This window comes from Carcharodon carcharias, assembly GCF_017639515.1.
Source record: "Carcharodon carcharias isolate sCarCar2 chromosome 29 unlocalized genomic scaffold, sCarCar2.pri SUPER_29_unloc_15, whole genome shotgun sequence".
NCBI classification, from domain to species: Eukaryota; Metazoa; Chordata; class Chondrichthyes; order Lamniformes; family Lamnidae; genus Carcharodon; species Carcharodon carcharias.
In genome coordinates, this window is record NW_024470660.1 from 20,001 (window position 1) to 32,637 (window position 12,637).

General features: G+C 47.5%; 1 protein-coding gene across 1 annotated transcript in view; it reads right to left on the reverse strand.

The window, feature by feature from the left end:
• LOC121274002 overlaps positions 1–12,637 on the reverse strand; it is a 117,044-nt gene that overhangs the window by 10,463 nt on the left and 93,944 nt on the right. The window contains exon 2 of the mRNA XM_041181137.1: positions 7,696–7,775. Within this exon, the coding sequence (XP_041037071.1) occupies positions 7,696–7,768 (73 nt within the window). The 5' untranslated portion in view covers positions 7,769–7,775. The remainder of the gene's footprint in view (positions 1–7,695; positions 7,776–12,637) is intronic.

Below are 12,637 nucleotides of genomic sequence, written 5' to 3' on the forward strand. Positions count from 1 at the left end.
TTAGAGAGATCGATGGGAGTGGATAACCTGATAACATTGATGGACACAGTCAATATATTTAATCATTGATATTAAAGTGAGTATTAGAGGTTGCTTTAGGACTGAACTGGAAGCTATCACCATGTTATTGAGAATCAGACAGCGTGTTATAATAAGCTGTGTTTTGTGTTAATATGTAAACGTCACAGGTTGTGTTATTTCCCATTGAGTGTTGAATGTGAATTGTTGAGTAATTATAACACAGCACTTACCAGAAACGTGAAGCTGGGTTACAGGATAGTAGCTGTAACTATTACTGCTGTCAAATTCTATTCTGAAATAATAAGGTCCTGCATCTTCCCGTCTGATGTTGTTTATAATCAGGGAACAGTCGCCATCTTTCAGGTCTCCAGACAGCCGGGTCCGATGGTGGAACCGTGGTAACTCGTGACTGTGATCCTTGGAGTGAAAAGCAATAGACGATGTTCTCCATTCCTCATTATTAAACCAGACTCCACCTCGTGGTTGGTTTTCCAGACACGATGGATAACTGTAATGACATGGAATCTGTACACACGAACCTTCCTGCGCTGTCACCTCTCGTGGAGTGTCACCTTTCCACTCTTGTGAGGGTTCAGCTGGGGAGGGAAATATCAATATTTAACTCTGGATAGTTTGTGGATCCACAAGACTCAAAATTTACATATGAGGCTGAATTGGGGGGATGGTCAATACTGAGGAGAATGGCAACAAATTATTTTGGCAGGAAGAATAGAAAAACAGAATATTATTTAAATGGAGAGAGGCTGCAGAATGCAGTACAGAGGGATCTGGGTGTCCTTGTACATGAATCACAGAAAGTCAGCATTCAGGAACACCACGGAATGAGGAAGGCAAGTGGAATGTTGGCCTTTATTGCAAAGGGATGGAGTATAAAAGGAGGGAAGTCTTGCATCAGCTGCACAGGGTGTTGGTCAGATTGTAACAGGATCATTGTGTACAGGCAGTTCAGAGAAGCTTCACTGGGCTGATTCCTGGGATTAAAGGGTTTGTCCTGTGAGGAAATGTTGAGCAGGTTGGGCCTGTATCCATTGGAGTTTAGAAGAATGAGGGGTGACCTTATTGAAACATATCCGATTCCGAGGGGGCTTGACAGGGTGGATGCTGGGAGGATGTTTCCCCCTCGTGGGGGAATCTAGAACCAGGGAGCACAGTTTGGGAATGAGGGCTCTCCCATTTAAGACTGAGATGAGGAGGTATTTCCTCTCTCAGAGGGGGGCTGCCCTGTGGAATTCTCTTCCCCAGAGAGCAGTGGAGGCTGGGCCATTGAATAGACTCAAGGCTGAGTGAGGCAGGGTTTTTGATCGACAAGGGAGTCAAGGGTTTGGGGGACAGGCAGGAAAATGGAGTTAAGGCCACAACCAGATCAGCGAGAGCAGGCTCGAGGGGCCGAATGGCCTGCTCCTGTTCCTATTTCTTATGTTCCTACATTCTTACCTCCTTATGTGGTTGTGTTATGAAGAATTTTAAAAGAGTGATAAAAAGGATAGCGAGAGAGAAAGAGAGAGAGGGAGAGAGAGAGTGAGAGAGAGAGAGTGAGATAGAGAGATTGAGATAGAGGGAGAGGTTTAGGGAGTTAATTCCAGAGCTCGGGGCCCCAGGCAGCTGAAGGCACGGCCACCAATAGTGGAGCGATGGGAATCGGGGGAAGCTCAAGAGGCCGGAATTGGAGGAGTGCAGAGATCTCTGAGGGTTGTAGGGGCTGGAGGAGGTTATAGAGATAGGGAGGGTTTTGATGGGTTGGAGGAGGTTACAGAGATAGGGAGAGTTGTAGGGGTTGGAGGAGGTTATAGAGATAGGGAGGGTTGTAGGGGTTGGAGGAGGTTATAGAGATAGGGAGGGTTGTAGGGGTTGGAGGAGGTTATAGAGATAGGGAGGGTTGTAGGGTTGGAGGAGGGTATAAAGATAGGGAGGGTTGTAGGGGTTGGAGGAGGTTATAGAGATAGGGAGGCTTGTAGGGCCTGGAGGAGGTGATAGACATAGGGAGGGTTGTAGGGGTTGGAGGAGGTTATAGAGTTAGGGAGGGTTGTAGGGTTGGAGGAGGTTATAAAGATAGGGAGGGTTGTAGGGGTTGGAGGACGTTATAGAGATAGGGAGGCTTGTAGGGCCTGGAGGAGGTGATAGACATAGGGAGGGTTGTAGGGGTTGGAGGAGGTTATAGAGTTAGGGAGGGGTGTAGGGGTTGGAGGAGGTTATAGAGAATGGGAGGGTTGTAGGGGCTGGAGGAGGTGATAGAGATAGGGAGGGTTGTAGGGGTTGGAGGAGGTTATAGAGTTAGGGAGGGGTGTAGGGGTTGGAGGAGGTTATAGAGAATGGGAGGGTTGTAGGGGCTGGAGGAGGTTATAGAGTTAGGGAGGGGTGTAGGGGTTGGAGGAGGTTATAGAGTTAGGGAGGCGTGTAGGGGTTGGAGGAGGTTATAGAGATAGGGAGGGTTGTAGGGGCTGGAGGAGGTTATGGAGATAGGGAGGGTGCGGGGACTGGAGGAGGATGCAGGGGCAGAGAGGGTTCCAGGGGCAGGGGGAGTTTACAGGAATGGGGAGATATGTACGGGCTGGATGGTTTGCATAGGTAGGGAGGGTTGGTGAGGCTGGTGGAGGTTTCAGAGGTAGGGAAGTTTGTAGGGACTGGAGGAGTTTATTGAGATGGGGGAGTTTTTGGGGCATGAGGAGGTTACACAGATAGGGAATTTTCTAGGGGCTGGAGGAGGTTACAGAGATAAGGAGGATTGTGGAGGGATGGAGGAGGTTACAGAGATAGGGAGGGGAATTGAGTCTGGAGGAGATTGCAGAGATAGGGAGGGTTGTAGGGACTGGAGGAGGCTCATGAGATAGGGAGGGTTGTAGTCGACTGGAGGAGGCTCCTGAGATAAGGAGGGTTGTAGGGACTGCAGGAGGCTCCTGAGATAGGGAGGGATGCCGTGGATGAAGGAAGAGGTGAAGTTAACTGAAATGGGGAGGAAGAATATTGAAAAATTGTGACATTGAGACTTTGCTTGACCAGGAGCCAGTTTCGGTCATCGAGCAGAGCGGGTGATAAGGGAATGGGACTTGGTGTGAGTAAGGACCTGGTCAGCAGTTTTGGATGGCCTCAGGTTTATGGAGTGTAGAGCGTGTGTTGGAACAGTCGAGTCTGGAGGTAATGAAGGTGTGGATGAGGGTTTCAGCAGCAGATGAGCTGAGACAGGGTGAAGTCGTGCGATGTTACGGAGGTGGAAATAGACGGTGTTAGTGAGGGCGCAGATATGAGGCCGGAAGCTCATCTCAGGATCAAATGGGACAACAAAGCTGTGAACAGATTGGCTTCAATCTCAGAGAGCTGCCAGGGAGAGGAATGGAGTTGGTAGTGAGGGAACAGAGTTTGGAGTGGGGAATGAAGACAATGGCTTCAGTCTTTCCAATATTTAATTGGAGGAAATTTCTGCCCATCCAGTACTGGATGTCGGATAAGCAGCCTGATAATTTAGCAGCAGTGGAGGAGTCGAGAGAGGTGGTGGTGAGGTAGAGCTGGGGATCCTCAGTGGACAGGTGAAAACTAACACTGTTCAGGTGATGCTGCAAAGCCATTGCAAGTGATTCTCTGGCTACGATGAGATGGATAAGAATGGAGCCAGGGGAGAGCAGTCCCACCCAGCTGGACGACAGTGGAGAGGTGTTGGAGGAGGATGGTGTGGTGGAGCGTGTCAAAGGCTGCAGACAGATCGAGAAGGAGGAGGAGGGAAAGTTTACCTTTGTCACAGTCACACAGGATGCCATTTGTGACCTTGATAAGAGCTGTTTCAGTACAGTGGCTGGGGTGGGAACCTGATTGGAGGGATTCAAACATGGAGTTCCGGGAAAGATGGGAACGGATTCGGGAGATGGAAACACGTTGAAGGACTTTGGAGGGGAAAGAGAGGCTGGAGATGGGACAGGGGTTTACACGGACAGTGTGAAGGGTGGAAGGTGTAGTGGAGAGGAGACACTTCACTCAGGGGGGAGGTGTCATCACCCCTCAGCTCGGTTTACGTTACAGATATGATGTGGATTCAATCACACACAATAAGCTCATGGATCTGGGAGCAGAAATAGACAAATCATTAAAAATAGTGACGCTGGTTAACACGGCCAAAAAACAAGCAAATCAAACACTATTATTTCCCATTGAGTGTTGGATGTGAATTGTTGAGTAATTATAACACAGCACTTACCAGAAACGTGAAGCTGGGTTACAGGATAGTAGCTGTAACTATTCCAGCTGTCAAATTCTATTTTGAAAAAATAAGGTCCTGCATCTTCCCGTCTGATGTTGTTTATAATCAGGGAACAGTCGCCATCTTTCAGGTCTCCAGACAGCCGGGTCCGATTGTGGAACCGTGGTAACTCGTGATTGTGATCCTTAGAGTGAAAGGCTATGGTCCCTCCTGACCATGTATTCCATGTGTACCATTTCACATACCAGATTCCGACACGTGCTCTCCCTACTAAATGTGCTGGATAACTGTAATGAAATGGAATCTGTACACACGAACCTTCCTGCGCTGTCACCTCTCGTGGAGTGTCACCTTTCCACTCTTGTGACAGTCCAACTGGGGAGAGAAATATCAATATTTAACTTTGGATGTTTTGTTGATTCACTAGACTCGATATCCACCCCCTCCATCACTGGGGCACAGTGGCTGCAGTGTGGACCATCTACAGGACACACAAGGAACTCCCCTAGGTTTCACAATGGATGGAAGAGAATCCTGGACACAGGAGTTGACAAAGTCATTCTACACTGGTTCATGTTCCTCTGGACCCTGTTTGTGCACAAACCTGCTCTCCAACAGAACTGAAGTTGAGGAAATTCCATTTGGAATTCCACTGTCCAGGGCATTGGGTTAACTTGCTGAGTTTGTTCTAAATCTAACATCTATTTTTGGTCTGTTGCCTTAAAGGGAGTGTAACTGGGACTCAGGTTAATTAGGAATTTTAGGAGTTATTATAACAGTCATTGTAGTATTATGTATGTGCTTGAAATCTTTTATTTTGATGGCAAATATTTTAATTTATTTTTTTAAATCTCTAAAGGTGTTGGTGGACTTGTGGCTTCTGAATTCAGTGCACACATCTCATAATAAATAAAAAAATCAAAAATCATTATGATCGTGTGACCAAGTTTCTCTTGTGGACTTGGTCTGCCTGGCACACCTCACCTGCCAAGTGATAATACTGTTGTAATATGCCTTTCAGGGATAGCAGCATGGCATCAGTCGAGGGGAAGTGTGTCATGTGATTTTTAGGAACTGGGGTTGGCTTAAGGAATTTCTATGTGTATTTTTTTGCGTTAGGCATAAGGTATATCTGTAAGTTCAAGTTTAGTTTGTATTTCTGTATTTGGTTGTTTAGAAAAGGGGGTACTTGAGTTTTGGTTTCACTTTAAATGAAGTCACCGATCTAATGAGTTTTTATGATTCTTGAAAGAAAGTCAAATCAAACAGAAGGTAGAAGAAACTGTTCTGTTGCCTAGCAACAGTGATCCAGAGGGAATGACCCACAGAGACAGAGAAAAACAGAAAAGTACTTTCAGTTCTGTTGAAAGGAGTTGCCAGGAGAAGCAGCAAAGGAGCGGGACAGATAGTCAGTCCCAAAGTAAAGAAGAAGCCAAAACCATCGAGTGGAACAGGAGAAAGGGCCCAAGAAGACCTTCTGGTCAAATCTGGAAAAGGCCCTGTTAAGTGAAGTTAAGAGTGAGGAGCAGAAGAAGGCTTCAAACATAAAGGGAGAAAGCAGCAGGACACAGGCCTAAAGCAAAATAGGCTTGCGAGAAGCCAGAAGATCCTAGGAGACACCACAGGTTGGTGACTCATTACTCCGGCCATGTGAATCCTGGTGTTGCATTGACACGGCTGAGCATTGGAGAGACAGGGCGTGGAAGGAAGGCTGAATGCACGTGGCGATCCAGGGGGCAGCAACATGGGAAGGAGAGTGTCTGGGGTCAGATGAGGAGGGAGCCACAGCATTTGTTCCAAGTGGCTTCTGTCAATTGCCAATAAATTGTGGATTGTTGTCTTTAATGATCTCTCTGGCACATCAAATAAACTGAAAATGTTCCATAGGGGTGGGATGTTCTGGCCCCACCCACTGCCGGGATTGTCCGGTCCGGCTGAAAGGCAATGGATTTAGGTCTGTCCCAATATCAGAAACTACCCCATCACCTCAGTTCATGACATAACATTGAAATATGCAGTAAGTTTCAACAATATTGGCAGTTTCAAGGAGCTGCAACATTACACCTGCAGGAGAATGCAAATCTGTCAGACTCCTTACATTAAAATAAATACACTCCAACTCTGCCACGCTATCTTGTGCCTTAACTGGCCAATAATTTCTCTGCCTGCCAGGTTCACTTGCTCTCTCTTCTAATTTTGGCTGTGCATCTCCCTCTGCTGAACCTCCTCTCAGGATCCCATCCCCTGCCATGTTAGTTTAAAGCCTCCCCAATTGCATCAAGGGCAAAATGCAAATTAAACCAGGGACAACATCCAAGAATGACAATCCCACAGATCAATGTGAGCAATTAAAGACACATCCAGACAAGGTTAACACCACAAGATCTGGGCGTAACAGCAGATTACCTCTATGCTTTAGAGATTTAAATATTCAACAGATCTATACACTTATGTCATTGTCAAGAAATATGAAAATGATACCAGAAACCTTTTGTTCCCTTTCCTTCTCAAAGATCCATCCCTGCGGCGGGAGCCTTAAGAGTTATTGATGTGGGGCTTAATTTATCAGATTGTAGAATGATCCGGAACAGAAGGAAGCCATTTGGCCCATCGAGCCTGTGCTGGGACTTTGAAAGATCTGTCCAATAAGTCCCACTCTCACCTCTGCTCTCTCCTCCACAGCCCTGCAAAATGTCCCCTTCAAGTATTTATCCAGTTCCCCTTCTGAAAGTTCCTGTTGAATCTGCTTCCACTGCCCTTTCAGGCAGTGAGTCAATGGTCTCTCTCTGAGCTGCAAAGTGCTAAGATTCTGTGAAATATAAACTCTGCAGCAGATCAGAGACAATCATGATAACTCAGAATATTTGACAGTTTTACACACAGACAGCTTTGCCTCTATCAGTTATCTTTCTCCCTTATCGAAGTTTCTAGCATGGTGAGAATGGACAGGAAGTGTGACACTGAACAGCCTGTCTATTCTAGGAGCTGCTATGTTGTCTTCATGAGAAATTCTGACTAAAATCAGCAAAAGACACAAAATTTCAGGGCATTGTTATCCGAGTCCTAACATCGGGATAGACGTCATCCCCCAGTTTTTATCCCTGCTACTCTATTCAGCCGATCGCTCCCCTTCACTCGCTGACCTACCTTGGCTCCCAGTCCAGCAATGACTCAAATTTCAAATTCTCATCACTGATTTCTTACCCCATCATCAACCCTCCCCCCTCCCTATCTCTGCAACCTCCTCCGGCTCCTACAACCTTCTGAGGTCTCTGCTCTCCTACAATTCTGCTGTCAGACAGGGAGTCAGTGTATATCAGTCAGCACAGGGGTGATGGGTGAATGGGACTTGGTGTGAATTTGTACACTGGCTCACTGCTGAATCGGCTCCCAATCACTGCTCAATAAGAATGTTCTTTTACAAAGACTATTCACCATCAATCTGTCCGAGCTGACGATGATATTACCTTGGAGAAGTGACAGGAGGAAGTAAGATTTCCCGATCATTGTCCACTCCCAGATATTCCATCCACTTCTCATTCTCAAGCTGTGAAAGAGAAAAGAGTTAATGAGTCCTCACCTCTTGTTCGACAGCTCTCGAGAAATCAGAACTGCTTTTAGACAATGTCTTCACAGAATAACTTAATTCTCTGTGGGATGATAGGTGCTCTGCAGAGAGTTACAATGTTTTAAGAAAGAAAAACTATGTAGGGTTTGCATTTCTATAGCACCTTGCACCACCTCAGGATGTACCAAAGCTCAAGTCTCTGCACTTCCCTCAGCCCTTGAGCTAGAAAGATGTTCTGTACAACAGACTTGAGCCTCACACCCAGATCTCAATAATCAGTAGAAAACTTTCAAAGGCATCAATCATTGGAATCTGTCTTTATAAAGTCACAACATCAACAAAGGACGGTGTTGGTCGTGGAAGTGAATTCCAATCGTTCCGTTACTTACCCAGGACCTGTCCGACTGCTCGCCTGGGAGGAACTGCCCACACGCTCTGCTTGGGCTGAATGAACTCTTCCTGTGCTGCTCCCTCTGTGTATTTAATGAGAAAGGGTTGATGTGTCGCTGTGAATCAAAATGAGGAAGTGGGTGATCAGTTAGAAGATCGAGAATGTTTTAGGCTCTCAGCAAAACGTTTACCGTGTGATGATCCGTCAGCTCATATTTGGGCAGCTGTAGTCATGAAGCTTCTCCATTAGCTCCGTCTGATTAGTCTCCTCCCCCTTAACTCAGAGGCTGAAAATCAGGCGATAGAGTTCCCAATACAGGTCTCTGGCTGAATGTTCCATGTCGACAATCCCTGGTTTCATTACTGAGGGAGTGCTGCACTGTCAGGGGGTCAGTACTGAGGGAGTGCTGCACTGTCAGAGGGTCAGTACTGAGGGAGTGCTGCACTGTCAGAGGGTCAGTACTGAGGGAGTGCTGCACTGTCAGGGGGTCAGTACTGAGGGAGTGCTGCACTGTCAGGGGATCAGTACTGAGGGAGTGCTGCACTGTCAGGGGGTCAGTACTGAGGGAGTGCTGCACTGAAAGAGGGTCAGTACTGAGGGAGTGCTGAACAAAAACAGGATTACCTGGAAAAACTCAGCAGGTCTGGCAGCATCGGCGGAGAAGAAATGAGTTGACGTTTCGAGTCCTCATGACCCTTAGACAGAACTTGAGTTCGAGTCCAAGAAAGAGTTGAAATATAAGCTGGTTTAAGGTGTGGGGTGGGGGTGGAGAGAGTGAGAGTGAGAGAGAGAAGTGGAGGGGGGTGGCGTGGTTGTGCAACCACACCACCCCCCACCCCCAACCCCCACCCCCTTCCACTTCTCTCTCTCTCTCTCTCCCCCTCCCCCCCTCACACCTTAAACCAGCTTATATTTCAACTCTTTCTTGGACTCGAACTCAAGTTCTGTCAAAGTGTCATGAGGACTCGAAACGTCAACTCTTTTCTCTCCGCTGATGCAGCCAGACCTGCTGAGTTTTTCCAGGTAATTCTGTTTTTGTTTTGGATTTCCAGCATCCGCAGTTTTTTTGTTTTTATCTATGAGGGAGTGCTGCACTGTCAGAGGGTCAGTACTGAGGGAGTGCTGCACTATCAGAGGGTCAGTACTGAGGGAGTGCTGCACTGTCGGAGGGTCAGGAGTGAGGGAATGCTGCAATTGTCGGACGGTCAGTACTGAAGGAGTGCTGCACTGTCAGAGGGTCAGTAATGTGGGAGTGCTGAACCATCAGAGGGTCAGTAATGAGGGTGTGCTGCACTGTCGGAGGGTCAGTAGTCATGGAGTGCTGAACTGTTGGCTGGTCTGTACTGAGTGAGTTCCGCACAGTTGGAAGGTCAATATTGAGGGGGTGCCGGACTGTGGTAGGGTTGGTACTGAGGTAGAGCGGAGTGTGAGGATATATCCTTTCATGGCAATTATTAAATAGAATTTATTTAAACAGAATTATTGTACTGTGTGTAATGCAAAAGAAAGGATTTGAGGAACTAAGTCTTGTTTCCCTCAGCCTAAAAATAATTTTCACCGATTTCAATGATTTAGCATTGAAACCTTCCTCTTTGGGCACCAGTCTTGATTTAAACAACTCGCACAGCACAGTGGGAGGGTGAGTGCTGAGGGAGTGCTGCACTGTGGGAGGGTGAGTGCTGAGGGAGTGCTGCACTGTGGGAGGGTGAGTAGTGAGGGAGGAATACAGTGTCGGAGGGTCAGCACTGAAGGAGTGCTGCACTGTCAGATTGTCAGCCATGAGGGAGTGCTGCACTGTCAGAAGGTCAATGCTGACGGGGTGCTGCACTTGAAAATGGTCAATAATGAGGTAGTGCAGACTGTCAGAGGGACAGTAATGAGGGAGTGCTGCACTGTCAGAGGGACAGTAATGAGGGAGCGCTGCACTGACGGAGGGTCAGGATTGAGGAAACGCTGCACTGTCAGTTCTGAGCGTGGTCTGCACTGTCCTAAGTGCATTCTAGGCACTACCCAAGGTTCTGCCTAAAGTCTGTGTAACAACAACATCATGTACACGTCGAGAATATTTCTCACTGTGTCTGTGCAGCAAGACAGCTTTGGAATGGCACCACCACTGGCAGGAGTGTGAAACTACAATGTGACATGTTTACATTGGAAATTTCTATTCTAAAGATAGGCACAGGAACTCATATGATGGAGAAAAGGTGACAACATGAAGCTATGGTCTTTGAGCCAAGAATCTGGCTGCAAAATAAGAATTTTAATCTATAAATATCTACAGAACAGGCTGAGCATTTTAATCACTTGTGTTAATCAATGTAATTTTATTCATAACCCAAATGCTTCTTACAATCTATCGCAGCATGAAAAAGGTGCAGCATTCAGAAAGCACATTCCAATCAGAGAACAGAGTTTAGCAGCATCACATTTCTGTTGATTCCTATTCGACCATGTTGGCTGCATACAGCCAGACAATGCCGTGGTTATGATGTGTCCACACAGCAGGATTGGGGAGCACCAGGTATAAGGAAACATTTCAGCTTGCTGAGGAGAAGAAGGAGAATCTCTCGTTCCAGGTTTCTCTCCGTACATTAAGAAGCAGGCATGCCGATGTTTCATTCACCAGTCCCTACAACCCTCCCTTTCACTGTAAACTCCTCCCATCCCTACAAACCCACTCTCTCTGTAACAGACTCAAGCCCCTAAAGCCTCCATTTCACTGTAACGTCCAACATCCCTACAACAACCCCCCTTTCAGATCTCCCAAAGTACTCACCCTCCCACAGTGCAGCACTCCCACAGTACTCACCCTCCCACAGTGCAGCACTCCCTCAGTACTCACCCTCCCACAGTGCAGCACTCCCTCAGTACTCATCCTCCCACAGTGCAGCACTCCCTCAGTACTCACCCTCCCACAGTGCAGCACTCCCTCAGTATTCACCCTCCCACAGTGCAGCACTCCCTCAGTACTCACCCTCCCACAGTGCAGCACTCCCTCAGTACTCTCCCTCCCACTGTGCTGTGTGAGTTGTTTCAATCAAGGCTGGTGCCCAAAGAGGGAGGTTTCAATGCTAAATCATTGAAATCTGTGAAAATTATTTTTAGGCTATGTGGAACAAGGCTTAGTTCCTCAAATTCTTTCTTTTGCAATAAAACACAGTACAAGAATTCTGTTTAAATAAATTCTATTTAAACATTGCTGGAAGAGGATAGATCCACAAACTCTGCATTCCCTCAGTAAAGTGAAACGTACAGGGCTAATTTATTTATATTGAGCTGATGATAGAGAATTTTACACGAGGCATGTTGCTAATTTCAAACATCATCTGAAGTATGGCAGTTCTGACAGTGCAGCACTCCCTCAGTACTGACCCTCTGACAGTGCAGCACTACCTCAGTACTGACCCTCTGACAGTGCAGCACTACCTCAGTACTGACCCTCTGACAGTGCAGCACTACCTCAGTACACACCCTCCCACAGTGCAGCACTCGCTCAGTACTTACCCACTCACTGTGCTGTGCGAGTTGTTTAAATCAACGCTGGTGCCCAAAGAGGAAGGTTTCAATGCTAAATCATTGAAATCGGTGAAAATTATTTTTAGGCTCAAATCCTTTCTTATGCAATAACACACAGTACAAGAATCTCTGTTTAAATAAATTCCAGTTAAACTTTGCAATGAAAGGATATCTCCTCACACGCCGCTCTACCTCAGTACTAACCCACCAACAGTCCGGCACCCCCTCAATACTGACCATCCGACTGTGCGGAACTCACTCAGTACTGACCCTCTGACAGTGGAGAACCCCCTCATTACTGACCCTCTGACAGTGCAGCACTCCCTCATTAATGACCCTCTGACAGTGTAGCACGCCCACATTACTGACGTTTAGACAGTGCAGCACTCCGACAGTTCTGACCCTCTCACAGTGCATCATTCCATCAGGACTCACCCTCCAAAAGTGCAGCACTCCCTAATCACTCACTCTCCCACAGTGCAGCACTCCCTCTGTACTGACCCTCCCAGAGTGCAACACTCCCAAAGTACTCACCCTCCCACAGTACAGCACTCCCTCAGTACTCACCCTCCCACAGTGCAGCACTCCCTCAGTACTCACCCTCCCACAGTGCAGCACTCCCTCATTACCGACCCTCTGACAGTGCAGCATTCCCTCATTACTGACCCTCTGACAGTGCAGCAATCCCTCAGTACTCACCCTCCCACAGTGCAGCACTCCCTCAGTACTCACCCTCCCACAGTGCAGCACTCCCTCAGCACTCACCCTCCCACAGTGCTGCACTCCCTCAGTACTCCCCCTCCCACAGTGCAGCACTCCCTCAGTACTCACCCTCCCACAGTGCAGCACTCCCTCAGTACTCCCCCTCCCACAGTGCAGCACTCCCTCAGTACTCACCCTCCCACAGTGCAGCACTCCCTCAGTACTCCCCCTC